Genomic DNA, 14934 nt, shown 5'->3' with positions numbered 1-14934 from the left:
GGGATGCGGGTGGCGCTGTGGGTTAAACCACAGAGCCTAGGACATGCCGATCAGAAGGTCGGCGGTTCGAATCCCCACCATGGGGTGAGCTCCCGTTGCTCGGTCCCTGCTCCAGCCAACCTAGCAGTTCGAAAGCACATCAAAGTGCAAGTAGATAAATAGGTACCACTCCAGCGGGAAGGTAAACGGTGTTTCCGTGTGCTGCTCTGGTTCGCCAGAAGCAGCTTAGTCATGCCGGCCACATGAACCAGAAGCTGTACACCAGCACCCTTGGCTAATAAAGCAAGATGAGCGCCGCAACCCCACAATCGGTCACGACTGGACCTAATGGTCAGGGGTCCCTTTACCTTTTTTTAAGAATAGCATTAGCTTTTCTTCTTGTTCTTTTTCTGCCGTATGACCCCGTTGACTCATGTTAAGCCTGTGGTCTACTAAGACCCCTAGATCCTTTTCACATGTACCCCCAGCAAGCCAGATGCCCCTAGCTTATACAGTGGTACCTTAGGTTACATATGCTTCAGGTTACATACACTTCAGGTTACAGACTCCGCTAACCCAGAAATAGTGCTTCAGGTTAAGAATTTGCTTCAGGATGAGAGCAGAAATCGTGCTCTGGTGGCGCGGCGGCAGCAAGAGGCCCCATTAGCTAAAGTGGTGCTTCAGGTTAAGAACAGTTTCAGGTTAAGTACAGACCTCCAGAACGAATTAAGTACTTAACCCAAGGTACCACTGTACTGATGCAGCTGGTTACTTCTGCCCAAGTCAGAACCTGACATTTGTCCCTATCGAAATTCTAGCAGAGCACACACCCACACCCACAACCAAGCTCACAAATAAGGCTCCAAACAGCTCAGACAAGCAACCAGCCTTAATCCAAAAGACACAAGCTCACTCTCTTCAGCCTCTTCTGCCAATCCCTCGCAAACGCCCATGTTTACAAGTCCTCCATCATTCTTGTGTTTCTGACTAGCTGATGCTTCAGACACCAGAAGGATCTACTGAAGACTCTTTGCTTTCACCTGCTGGTTGGCTGAAGTATTGAGAGTCTATTTTAAATTTGTCGCTGCTGCCACCTGTTGCAGAGTTTATGCTGCGACACTCTCACAATTTGGCATCTATGTTGGAACACGCAATCCCTCAGATTGTATCCTTGGATTAACCTTGACAAGGCCAGAGGACATAAACTTCCAATGGCACATCTAACTATTGCAATTCCTTTTCTTTAATAATAATAATAATAATTTTATTATTTATATCCCGCCCATCTTGGCAGTTTACAGAATATCTAAAAACATAATAAAAACATCAAGTCTTTAAAACGTCCCTAAACAGGGCTGCCTTCAGATGTCCTCCAAAAGTCAGATAGGTGTTTATTTCCTTGATATCTGAAGGGAGGGCATTCCACAGGGAGGGTGCCACTACCAAGAAGGCCCTCTGTCCTCTACCTAGAACAAGGCTGGGGGAACCTGTAGCCTTCCAGTTGTTGTTGGAATACCAAAATGTATCTGCCCAAGCCAGCATGGTCAATGGTCAGGGGATGATTGGCTGGGCTGTACTTGGATATGTCAGAAGATCAAAATGAGAATGGAAAAGGCCCAATTGCCTTCTAAACCCGGCCCGTGGACGGTCCAGGAATCTGTGTGTTTTTACATGAGTAGAATGTGTGCTTTTATTTAAAATGCATCTCTGGGTTATTTGTTGGGCATAGGAATTCATTCATATATTTTCCTTCAACATATAGTCTGGCCCCTCACAAGGTCTGAGGGACAGTGGACCGGCCCCCTGTTAAAAAAGTTTGCTGCCTCCTGCTCTTGAGGAAAGTGCTGCAGAAGGTGAGCCAAGCCGTATGCTGGACTAGGCAGGGGAAGGCAGAACACTGCCCGCTTCCCTGACCCCTTCCACCCCATCTCCCTGGTTGTAAATCCCCATCTGAATATTTTAATCTCCCCGATGGCTCATTCTTCTTCAGAATCTCTGTATTGTTCTGCTCTCTTCTTGCCATGAAGGGGAATGTTGTTGTAGAGACCTTCCTCCTGGTCTTCGGCCGGTTTGGCTCCGCTCTCCATCCATGACTGCGATATTGGGGGCTGAGGCAGAGCAGGGGGCGGCAAGGCAGTAAAAGGCGTCTGAGTCCTGAAAAGGAGAAGGAAATAGAGGGACATGTTCAAAGAATGATGATCCCCTCAAGGCTGTTGGGAGCAAATTGAAAGTTCACATCATCTGGTTTTGACAGCAGCCAGCTGGACACTCCTGGGCAACTCACAAACAGACCATCCTCTTTTCCTTATCTCCAGTGCACAGCAATTCAGAGGTAGACTGCTTCTGCACAATGAAGATCTACTTAGCTGTCATGACTAAAATGTTTTGGCAGAATATTCATCACGAATGTACCTCTTTTCAAAAGGCATCTAAACCACATCCTGTAGCAGCCAATTCCATAGCTCAGTTTCTATTTCCTTAAATAGAAATTGGGGGGGGGCAGTTATTGTATTGTCAAAGGTTTCATGGAGGAAGTCGTGATGGTTTTAATATGAAAGACAGAAAGAATCTCCCAATCCCAGCCATGAATGGTGGGGGAAATAAGCTCGCTAAACTATTCTATTTTATTTTTAAATGTTTCCACAGTTTCCGTCCCAGTTTCTTACACAGAGAAAACGCACAGCAGCTCACAGCAAAGGTGAACGGCCAAGTAACTCAATGAATCCCCTTTTGTGAGAAGTCCAAACTGCCATCAAGGCATCTGTCTGAGGACAGAATCGTGTAGCAGGAGCTGCCTGCCCTCCTGGGTCCAGAATAGACATTAGAATAATAGCATCATAGAGCTGGAAGGGACCCCAAGGGTCATCTAGACCAACCTCCGGCAATGCAGGAATCCTGCTCTGCTCCCTTCGCCCCTTCTGCCCCCACTTTCCCTGCCCCTTCGCTCTGTCCCTGTCCCAGCCACACCACCCCTTACAGACATCTTCCCTTCTCTCCGACATGCCAATCATTTCCCCCTCCTGATTCAGGTAGGTAGCAGTGTTGGTCTGACGCAGTAGAAATATATTTTTTAAAATTTCCAGCAGCACCTTGGAGACCATCTGAGTTTGTTCTTGGTATGAGCTTCCATGTGCATGCACACTTCTTCAGATACACTGAAACAGAAGACACCAGACCCTTATATATAGTGAGAGGGTGGGGAGGGGTATTACTCAGAAGGGTGGTGGGAATGGGTGATTGGCTGATAGGTGTCGACTGTTTACCACTATCAGCCAATCACCCATTCCCACCACCCTTCTGAGTAATACCCCTCCCCACCCTCTCACTATATATAAAGGTCTGGTGACTTCTGTTTCAGTGTATCTGAAGAAGTGTGCATGCACACGAAAGCTCATACCAAGAACAAACTTAGTTGGTCTCCAAGGTGCTGCTGGACTTTTAAAACAATTTTTAAAATGTATTTCGCCCCCCTTATCTGCCACCCCCAAACTTGTCCAATCAGTCCTTCTTCCTGGATAGCACAGTTGGCTAGAGCGTGGTGCTGATTATGCCAAGGTTGCAGGTTTGATCCCCGTAAGGGACAGCTGCATTTCCCTTCATTGCAGGAGGGTTGGACTAGATGATCCACTGGATCCCTTCCAATTCTACAATTCTATGATTCTTCCTGTAGGGTCTCTTTGCTCCTTTTTCTGCCTGGGACATACCCCTCTGCCTGTTCCTCCAGTCACCTTTCATCCTTTTATCTCCCAGCCAACAGGACGTTGTCCCTCTCTTGACTGATAAGTCTCTCCTGCATTTCCAGGTTACCAGGATCTGGGTTCAAGTTTTCCTCCCCTCTGGAAACTCCTTGCATGGTTTGTGGTTGCTCTACGCCTCCAACCATGTTCAAAACTTTAAGAACTGAACTGCTGCCTGAGCTGGCTCTTTCGCTCCTCCCTTCCTCCCTGTGTGCCACGACCATTGTTATTTTGGTCGGCCAGTCTAGGAACCCTTTTTGGAAGAAATGCTTTAAATAAATAAAAAATTATGAAGACACACATCACATCACATCAGTATTATACCAGCATTAGTTGCCGTTACCTCTGAGGCTTCCTAGCGGCGCTGAACATTTCAAGGTACTCAGAATTTGGTTCTTCCCTGTTTTCCTGTTCGGATTTCAACGCTTCCAAAGTGGAAATGAAGAGAGAAAAGAGAAGACAGATGGTGAGACAGGGCTGGTCCTGAAAACAAACTTCTTGTGGCTGGGAGTTCCACAGGACAGACACAGGCAAGGCTCCCTGCCACACCCTAACCACATCCAATACGAAGGAAGACAAAATAAATGCTTGCTTTTAACCAGCACTGCTTTCATGACTACCACTCCTGTGATGCAGAGAAGAGCACCATCCCCCTAATAGGAAATGACAGGAGAGGGCCACGATCCTCAGCATCACCTACCTCTCTTCCTTCTCATGCAGTAAAAAGCAAGAGGCATCATCAGGATCGCCAGTGGAATCGCCAAACATGCATATAGCAGGGGTGGAGAAGAGGAATTTGGTGCCCAAACTGCAGAAAGGAAAGAAGAGGATTTGGCTGTTGGTATGAATAATTGGGGTGGGGGGGAACGATGACTCCATTGTAGCCATTGCTGTTGAAGACACAATAACAGTAATTCACTGAAGCTAAAAACACAGTCATCATACATGCTAATATCACCATCTGTTTATAATGACTGTTTTAATATAAAATAGGATTTGTTTTGTTTTGCAAATTAAAGTACATGTGAAGACAGGCTCCAAATAGTGGGTCCGACATTCAAGAAGGCGGTTTCTGCAGATGATGATGATGATGATGATTATTATTATTATTATTAGGGAACTGCCATCGGAGCCAGAGGTGGAGGCAAGGCTCCAAAGCGATGCTGGAGCAGGGCCCAGCAGGGAGAGAGGCAGCTCATCGGCTGGGGAAGGAAATCAGCGTAACACCAGGGATAAAGGGGGGCAAATGGGGGAATCGGCGAGGGGGCTCCAGGACTCCTCGCCGGAGACCAGCGGGGAGACCACGGGTCCTCTGCTGCCCACACCCACCCTGCGCAGAAGACTTCCGCGCAGGGAGAGTAGGCGGAGACTTGGCGTCAAAGAACTTCTTTGCTGGAAGATGTTCAAGAAACGCCCACTGACGGATTCTGCTAGTGACTGAAACAGCCACGAAGTGAAGGGCTGTCCAGACAGAAAAGGTTTAACCAGGCAACCTAGCCAGGAGTGGCAGCAACTTACGCACGAGCAACCCCTATAACCATTACAATTATTATTGAAATTATATGCCACCCTATACCCAGAGGTCTCAGGGTGGTTCACAGAAAAGATCACAACATACATAATCAGAATAAAAACACACACACCCCAGAAAAGAGCCGCATCTTAAAGGGTATGGGATGTCAAACAGATCAACCAATGGCCTGGTTAAAAAGGAACGTTTTTGCCTGGTGCCAAAAGGTGTATAATGAAGGCACCAGTCAAACTTACCTGGGGAGAGCATTCCACAGACGGGGAACCACAGCACATGCTGTAGAGAGAAGTGAGGGGCAGGTGGGGCTCATCAACCTGGGAAGGGGACTCTGACCCTTAACCTCCGCTGCCTTGCGGGATATCTTGGGGAGAAAAAATGGCTCAGGAGGAAACCCTAAGGAGTCCCTAAGGCGGTTGGATGGGGCCTTGTACTACTCCTTCTGGCAACTCCTGCAGCCAAGCTGGTGCCCAACTTCTTGCTCTGCTTTGTTTTGGACCCCACCAGCTGAGGGAATGTTCAGGGTGGCAGGAGAGGATATATTGTTTATTAATATCCTTCCTAACTTGCGCTTCAAGTTCCTTTACTTAGCAGAGTTACATTCCCCCCTTTTACATGCACAGCAGATAGCTGGTTGCAGGCTCGTGCTAGCCTCTTGCTATTATACGATTCATTCTGTCTTCAGATTGAATTGTATGTTCCTGGCAAGTTCCCTTGAATCCCTCTTAAAAGGATAAAGACGCCACAATCTTATTCAAAGTCAGTAAAAGAAGTTTACTTACATCAGTTCACAGTTGGATTCCTGAAGGCAGACTTGGTTACAAATATGTACATGTGGATCTACCCCATATGGGGGGAATAATCCCAGTGCTTCTGCTAGCAGAGCAGTCCTAACTAAAAGCTGGTCAAATGAAGAAGGAAGTCAAAAAAGGCAAACGTTGCTGTGTGACCCGTAAAGCGGTACCTCAGGTTAAGAACTTAATTCGTTCCGGAGGTCTGTTCTTAACCTGAAACTGTTCTTAAGCTGAAGCACCGCTTTAGCTAATGGGGCCTCCTGCTGCTGCTGTGCTGCTGCTGCTGCACGATTTCTGTTCTCATCCTGAAGCAAAGTTCTTAAACCAAGGTAATATTTCTGGGTTAGCGGATCTGTAACCTGAAGCGTATGTAACATGAAGCATATGTAACCTGAGGTACCACTGTACTTTTGTTACCTGGACAAGTTAGGTCACACCCACCTTCTATCACATGCGAAGGGAAGGATGCTCCAGCCAGGAGGACCAGGAAGTTTCCAAACATGCCCTCGCGTGTCTTCTCTAGCATTTCAAGGAATGTTGTACTTGACTGCCTCTCATGGATTACATCCCACAAAGCCTATGGTGGTGTGATGGCCTGGGATTCCGATTCTGAGAGTGAACCGGAGGAATCCCAGCTGGCACAGGAGTCCCCGCCTCCAGGGCCGGCTGAACTGGGGCAGGGCCTTGATTCTGAGGAGCCTGCACCTGGGCCGGATCCTCAGGAGCAGGCACCAGGTGAATCCATTCTGGCCCCAGAGGTGGTTGAGGACTCAGTGCCTGCAGGTGAGTCTCCCCCTGGGCCCAGTAACCCTTCAGCCTCTCCTGAACTGCAGAGGCTTAGGGCAGAGAGGCGAAGGGAACTGGTTTCTCCCAGGAGGAGTGCTCGCCTTAAGGCCAGGGGAGGCGGGGCTCCTGGGGGCCGGGACCGCCCCTGGCCTCAGAGAAGATAAAGGCCAGTCAGCCCGGTCCCAGGTTGCGGGAGCAACATCGTCATTGAAGAGCTGTTTCGGCCAGCATCCAGTCCTGTTCCTCCAGTGTTCCTGTTCCCCGCCCGGCTTCCTGCTTCTGATCTTTGAGTGTTCCTGTCCCTGCCCGGCTCCCTGCTTCGGACCTCGCCTCGCACCTTGTGGACTATTTCCAGGCTAGTGACTCAGGACTGAACCTTGACTACGGTAACAGTAACCTTCCCCCCGGGACCAGCACAGGTGGGCTTTGAACTCAAACATCAAAGGGGGGAGGGTCCCAACGCTAAAGCAGACCCTAACCGCCAACTATTGCCCCCCAGTTGGAAACCACTCACCTGTGAGGTACACCTTCTGACTCCATGGAGAGACGATCCACCCCCTGCTCGTTTTTTCCTCATACCTGCAGGCAAATTCCCCGGTGTGGTTGAGCTTAGCCTTCAGGATGTTGACAGACACACCTGCGGAGGCACCCCCATGTTCTCTGGAGAACCGCAGGGACCCACTGCTGTCGGAGATCATCTCAACACCATCCCTGAAGAAATGGAATATTTTCTCCACGCCGCCTCCTTTGGCCAAGCAAGTGAGGAGCAAGGGGTCTCCTTTGTTCACCACTCTGGACGGAGGGTCCGTTTTCAGTACTGGAGGAGGAAGAGGATCTGGAGGAGCCAGCCACAAAGGAGAGGGGGTTAGGAGGGACCGCAAGATTAGGAAAAGCTGTGGCTCAGTGGCAGAGCATCTGTCTGCTTGTCCTAGATTCAATCCCTCGCATTTCCAGGTAGGGCTGGGAATTCCTCTCAGCCAGCAGCATGTGGGATGAGTTCCCATATGGGACCAACTCAAACCCTCTTCTGTAACCCTAAGCTAAAGCCTGCCTTCAGGGATCCAACTGTGAACTGAATGTGAGTAAACTTCTCATTGCTTTAAAAAGAAGACTGTTGTGTTTTTATTCTTTTAGGAGGGAATCTAAGGGGTCTTACCAGGAATAATAGAATTTAAGAGATTCTAACGAATCTGCAAGTCGCTTCCTGCTGTGTAAAGAGGGGGATGTGCTCTGCTATATGAATAAACTAACCAGCATGAGTTAGGAAGGATAATATTTAATCAAAAAAATCCTCTCCTGCTACCCACAACATTCCCACATGATTCATCATAAGGGAACTTCCTGTCTTCCTGAATCAAAATGATTGAGGCCGAGGTCCACATAGATGGACTGGGGCAGTCCAGTATTTTGCCCAAGCTGAGGGACAGAGTTTGTGGGTTTGGGGCCAGTATGAATCATTATTGCTTGGAATGATGGGGACTGAAGTGGAGGTGATGGGGAACATGGAAGTACTGACACAAAAGCTTCCAGGAAGATGTAGACAAGCCTCACCCCTCCGCTGATGCAACGGAAAGGTCTTGCAGTAGGATCATGAACTTTCACGGGTCACGAACTGTTGTGTCCTTAAAGGTAAAGGGACCCCTGACAGTTAGGTCCAGTCATGATCGACTTTGGGGTTGCAGCGCTCATCTCCCTTTATTGGCTGAGGGAGCCAGCATACAGCTTCCGGGTCATGTGGCCAGCATGACTGAGCCGCTTCTGGCGAACCAGAGCAGCGCACAGAAACGCCGTTTACCTTCCTGCCAGAGTGGTACCTATTTATCTACTTGCACTTTGACGTGCTTTCGAACTGCTAGGTTGGCAGGAGCAGGGACCGAGCAGCGGGAGCTCACCCCGTCGCGGGGATTCAAACCGCCGACCTTCTGATCGGCAAGTCCTAGGCTCTTTCTCAACCTGTGGGTCCCCAGATGTTGTTGGACTACAACTCCCATCATTCCTAGCCAGCATGACCAGTGGTCAGGGATGATGGGAGTTGTAGTCCAACCACATCTGGGGACCCACAGGTTGAGACCCGCTGCTCTAAAACATCTCCCTGAATTCCTACTCATGAGTAATTTTTAAACTTCCCTTCCTCTCCCTTTGTTATTTCTCTCACACCCCTGTTTTATTTTGGACATACCAATGTTATATATTTGATGTTAGCCGCCCTGAGCCTGGCTTTGGCCATGAAGGGCAGGATATAAATAAAAGTTGTTATTATTATTATTATTATTATTATTATTATTATTATTACATATACTGATGGTGTTGCAGAAACAAAACACTGAAGAAAAGAGGGGTGTGGAAAGGTTACTCATACGAAAAGATCGAATGGAAAAGCCTGCTTCTCAGCATGTACTGTATTTTTCGCTCTATAACACGCACCAGACCACAAGACGCACCTAGTTTTTGGAGGAGGAAAACAAGGGAAAAAATATTCTGAATCTCAGAAGCCAGAACAGCAAGAGGGATCGCTGCGCAGTGAAAGCAGCGATCCCTCTTGCTGTTCTGGCTTCTGGGATAGCTGCGCAGCCTGCATTCGCTCCATAAGACGCACACACATTTCCCCTTACTTTTTAGGAGGGAAAAAGTGAGTCTTATAGAGCAAAAAATACGGTATTTGGATTCTGCTAAGCACATTTTCTCGCCCAAAGTCTGCCTGGGCTCCCGCTTGCCCTTTGCAAGAGACATACCCCGGAAAAGGAGGCCTCACCCATCACTGCAATAGGGATGGAGTTGCTTCCCCGCGATTGCTCTCTCGATTGTATAGCATTGTAGGTACAGGAATACTCGCCGCTGTCCTGGGGAGACAGGCGCAGGGCATGTGTGAATGCCCCCCCAGTGGGCGGAGGCTTCTGGAAATACAGTATCCATTGGTGATTGAAAAAGGTGACTCCGGATATGTTACGGTGGTCAGGAGCGGAGCACGTGAAGTTTATCACTTCGCCAGTTCTGTAGATGTCTTGTCTGGGGGACACAGAGAATCTGGGGGGTGGAGGGTAGCCTGAGAACAAAGGGGAGGAACACAGAGAAAGTTGGAGGAATGGATCAGGAAATACACTAGGAAACTGTCAGGTCTAAGGATAGACGGATCTGTCAGATTTGGTTTTACTGTGTTTCTCATTATTCTAGTTCTCTACACTTCTACAGGAATTCACAGTGTGGTTTTTAAGAAACTTCATGAAAATCCATCAGCGTATGCCACTAATGTGGCCCGTGTTTTGTTAGCCCCCAAATGGAAAATGAGCGAGGTCCCAACCAAAGAAAAATGGCAACTTAGGTTGACAGAATACAGGGGTCCCTTGGTTCTCAAACACCTTGGTACTTAAACAACTTGGAACCCAAACACTGCAAACCTGGAAGTGTTCCGGTTTGCGAACTTTTCTTGAAAGCCAAACGTGCTCCGTTTTGAGTGTTACACTGAGGTCTGTCTGTTTTTGCTATTTCTTTTGCCTTTTTTGTTTTTGTGGCACTTTTTTGTTTGTTTTTGTGACTGTTTGGAACCCAGTTCAGCTACCGATTGATTGATTGTGTGACTGCAGTACATTGTTTATTGCTTTCATTTTATGGATCAGTGGTCTCGTTGGATAGTGAAATTCATGTTAAATTGCTGTCTTAGGGGTTGTTTTTAAAAGTCTGGAATGGATTAATCCATTTTGCAATACTTTCTATGGGAAAGCTCACCTTGGTTTTGGAACGCTTTGGTTTTGGAACAGACTTCTGGAAGGGATTAAGTTTGAGAACCAAGGTACCACTGTGTGCACAACTTGCAGACTTAACATATAGAATAAGAGAACAAGAAGAGCATACACTTAAAGAAGACTGAAAAACATTTATTAAATATATGGGAAATAACTGTGTACACCTGAAAACATTGGCAGCATTAAGATAAATTCAACAGCGTAAATAAGTTTTGATGGATGCAATAATGGAAGACTGAATGGCATAGTTTTTGTAAAACAAGCAGGGATTTGTGATATGTAAAATGAGCCATGGTAAGGGAAGAAGAGAAGTCATTGATATCTTAAGGATGTAAAATGAGTACAGTGGTACCTCAGGTTACATACGCTTTAGGTTACATATGCTTCAGGTTACAGACTCCACTAACCCAGAAATAGTACCTCGGGTTAAGAACTTTGCTTCAGGATGAGAACAGAAATCGTGCTCCGGCGGCGTGGAGCAGCAGGAGGCCCCATTAGCTAAAGTGGTGCTTCAGGTTAAGAACAGTTTCAGGTTAAGAACAGACTTCTGGAACAAATTAAGTACTTAACCTGAGGTACCACTGTATTTTAAATTGTAAAACAGAAAATTTAATAAAATTATATAAATATATAGAAAATTCATCAGCATTTTCGTGCAATTTTCTCCCCAAAAAACACATTTTTGTATGCCGTTTGGACTAAAATACCAATTTTGGAAAAAACAAAAAAAATTCCTTCCAGTAGCACCTTAAAGACCAACTAAGTTAGTTCTTGGTATACCAAGAACTAACTTAGTTGGTCTTTAAGGTGCTTCTGGAAGGAATTTTTTTTGTTTTGACTATGGCAGACCAACACGGCTACCTATTTGTAACTGCAATTTTGGAAAGCAATTTATTCTAACATTATGCACTTTTGTATCATAAGGTCACAGCCTGCCCAATCTGCAATCACTCAGCCAGCGATCAAACACTAACCCATGCTGTGAACAGCACAAACACTTTTACTTGCAGCCAGGAATTCCAAAGGTCAAACAAACTGTTGCAGCACAAAGCACACACACCTGCCAGCTGGGAGGGCAGACCAGGCAACGACCAGTATGGTGCCAAGCCAGCCCCTCCCTGTTTCTCTGTGGGTCTGAATTAGGGAACTTGTCGTTAAAATCCAAGCAAAATTAAGTTTCTCCCTGGTTAGGCCATTGGTCCACCTTGATCAGTGTTGTCTACATGAACTGGGTACGACTCTCTAAGATTTCAGGCAGGGGTCTTTTGCATCCCTACCTAAAGGTGTCACTGCACCCATGAGTCAAAATGTTCCCATAAGTCAGTCCCTGGGTTAATAATAATAATAATAATAATATTTTTTTTATTTATACCCTGCCCTCCCCAGCCAAGGCCGGGCTCAGAGCGGCTTACAAGCAATAATAAGAACAAGATGAATAATTACAACTTAAAAACAAAAATAAAATACAACATTAAAATAATGGAACATTAAAATATTAAAATGTAGCCTCATCACAGGAGGAGAAGGAAAAGAAAGAAAAAAGAGAGGGAGGGAATCAAATTGGCTCCAAGCCAAAGGCCAGGCGGAACAACTCTGTCTTACAGGCCCTGCGGAAAGAAATCAGATCCTGCAGGGCCCTGGTCTCATGAGGCAGAGCGTTCCACCAAGTTGGGACCAGAGTTGAAAAGGCCCTGGCTCTGGTTGAAGCCAATCTAACTTCTTTAGGGCCTGGGACCACTAGGGTGTTGTTATTTATGGACCTTGAGGCTCTCCGTGGGGCAGACCGGGAGAGGCGGTCCCGTAGGTACGAGGGTCCTAGGCCGTGAAGGGCTTTAAGGTCAAAAGCAGCACCTTAAATCTGACCCGATACTCCACCGGGAGCCAGTGAGGCTTGAAAAGCACTGGGTGAATATGCTCCCATGGCAGAGACCCCGTGAGGAGCCTCGCTGCAGCATTCTGTACCCGCTGGAGTTTCTGGGACAGCTTCAAGGGCAGCCCCGCGTAGAGTGAATTACAATAGTCAAGCCTGGAGGTGACCGTCGCATGGATCACTGTGGCCAGGTCGGGGCGGGAAAGGTAAGGGACCAACTGCTTGATGCGGCGAAGGTGGAAAAATGTCACCTTGGCTGTTGCTGTAACTTGCGCCTCCATGGAAAGGGAGGCGTCAAGGATTACACCCAAACTCTTAACGGAAGGCAATGGCACTAATTGGGAAGGGTTGAGGCTTACAGTCAAATAGAAAAGGGAACACAAGGAAGCCGACTTTACTAGCTGAACTATTAAAAGACTCCATCGCTCAGGAGCCACACCAGCCACACTCTTCAAACCAGACCAACACTATTGCGGTGTGTGTGGTTTCTGCAATCACTCAAAACGTAGCCTCGACTTACTGCTGTGTTTCTGTTCTTTCTATTGTTATAAGATTTCGAAGATCTCAGATATAAAATAAACGTTCACAAATGTACAAGGCAAACACATATAAACCATGTGTCTGAAATAGTATCAGAGAGCAATCCTGAAGCCATTTTGACTCTCCCAATGACCTCAGATGTTCCTCTGCAGTAAGGGAGGCAAATGGGGAAAGCCTTCCAATTCTCTTTTCGCTTACAAATCCTGTCTTAAAGGGTGAGCTTGTGACCTGGATTCAGGAATTAAATATTAACCATCACAAAAGAATGGCCAGGCTGCCCAGGTAATGCAATCAGTGACCAGTAACAGATATCCTGGCAAACAGGATTTCTGCTGTAGACAGCCTCCTTCTATGATGTATGCATGGTATTTTGGGAGTGGTCTCCGGCTACAGGGTGGGCAGTTTCAAAAGTCTATAAGGGCTTGCATACCATTGTTCTGGGTCCCTTCTGCATGTGGTGAGTGGGGACACTATTGCAACAGTTTTAATAAAGATCAGTCTTACTAGCCGCTTTGTTTCTCAATATACTCTGGTTGGCCTCTGTAATTTTCTCCTACCAATAGGGAACCCACGTAAGGACTCTATACGGGCTCTTGGATCCCCATAAGGGAAAAGGAGCAGTTTCCCCCCCCTTATAACACTATCTGTGAACAATGCCTAGAGAGAACTAGACAGGGGTAATGTGTCCCTGTTGGTTCTGCTGGACTTTTTGGGGGCTTTCAATACCCCTTGCTGGGGTGGGACTTGGAGGCCCTGTTTTACAGCTGCTCTGTTCCTTCCTTCATGTCCTCCATGCTATTTAACATTTACATGAAACTGCTGGAAGAGGTTGTCCAGAGTTTGAGGGTTCGGTGTCACCAGTATGCTGATGACACCCGGTATATATATTATGAAAACAGCATACAAAATGCATTATATCAGAGAAGATTCATCTGCAGAAATGTGTATGTTAGGCAAAATTGTATAAGAATGGGTATATCACGAGAAATTCGCACTTTAAAGCTGATGAATTTTCACGAGGACTTAAAAACATCAGAAGCCGGATGTGAAAACATGGGGAATTTGAGATTGGTAAAATGAAAAAAACAACTGAAAATGGCAGATTGCCCGTCTCTCATACAACTTTAGGAGACATTTGGAAATGAAATTAGATGTTTATGCAAATTATTTACTCTAATTGTTAAAAAAGACTAACCCAACCTTGGGCAGTTGGGTTTATCCACCACCATATATAATTTCTGTAATGGGCCAGTTTTATCGAGTTTATGCATCAAAACAAAATTCCACTACCAGCCTTTTAAATAAAGGCCTCTTTGTGTGAAAAAGACTTTTCCATTCACTTCCCCAACCCATTTTTCAGTTTTACTTCATTCCCACCCACGCCCTCATTTCCGCCTCCCAGATTCTGGGTTTAAATGTTCTTTTTGGTGTGGCAAGTTGAAAATTGTCGTTTTGCAAGCAATTTTGGATTTAGTTATTTCACATTCAATTTCCGGATTATTCTTCCCCTTCTATTTATAGATTTCTTACACAAGGATTTAAGAGTAGGAGTTGGTGCAATTAGTGCATTACTTGCCTTAATTATACAGCAATAGAAATGAGCTTTTTAACCAGCCATTGGAATGGGAAAAAATCAGAGATAACATTCCCCATCTGCCCCATCATTCATTCCATCCTATCTAAACTCATTCCACCATTCTCCAAGTTGACATTGCTGAGTACAGGATCTGTTTCGTTATTTTATTTTTCCTTTTCTTTACACACAAGGCGAGTACCTTATCAAATTAAGATAGAGTGTACAAGTTTTTAAATCTCAATTCAGCTGTCTCAAAGAACTTGTAATCTCTATTAAATTGCAGAAAAGCAATGGGGAAATGCAAATATGAAACTCCACCTTCTGACACCTTTTTCATACAGAATAAAGAAAGCTGGTTCTGATTTATGGTATAATAATTTATGG

The 14934-nt window shown here is 46.2% G+C and overlaps 2 protein-coding genes across 6 annotated transcripts in view; both read right to left on the bottom strand.

Annotated features, from left to right (window-relative positions):
• The window catches only part of LOC309355716 (Fc receptor-like protein 5), a gene marked incomplete at its 3' end in the record, with an annotated part of 108504 nt that overhangs the window by 21580 nt on the left and 71990 nt on the right, over positions 1 to 14934 (bottom strand). The gene's annotated exons all lie outside the window — the stretch shown is intronic.
• LOC309355799 (roundabout homolog 1-like) overlaps positions 1284 to 14934 on the bottom strand; it is a 15242-nt gene continuing 1591 nt past the window's right edge. For all 3 annotated transcript variants that reach the window (XM_081886969.1, XM_081886970.1, XM_081886971.1), the window contains 5 exons: positions 9577 to 9867; positions 7339 to 7659; positions 4417 to 4524; positions 4060 to 4141; positions 1284 to 2133 (listed from right to left, as the gene is read on the bottom strand). In XM_081886969.1, the coding sequence (XP_081743095.1) occupies positions 1956 to 2133; positions 4060 to 4141; positions 4417 to 4524; positions 7339 to 7659; positions 9577 to 9867 (980 nt within the window). In that variant the 3' untranslated portion in view covers positions 1284 to 1955. The remainder of the gene's footprint in view (positions 2134 to 4059; positions 4142 to 4416; positions 4525 to 7338; positions 7660 to 9576; positions 9868 to 14934) is intronic.

The sequence above is a fragment of the Podarcis melisellensis genome, assembly GCF_964234715.1.
Source record: "Podarcis melisellensis genome assembly, chromosome: 13".
Taxonomy (NCBI): domain Eukaryota; kingdom Metazoa; phylum Chordata; class Lepidosauria; order Squamata; family Lacertidae; genus Podarcis; species Podarcis melisellensis.
The sequence above is the reverse complement of the archived record's forward strand: the minus strand, read 5'-3'. Positions and strand labels throughout refer to the sequence as shown.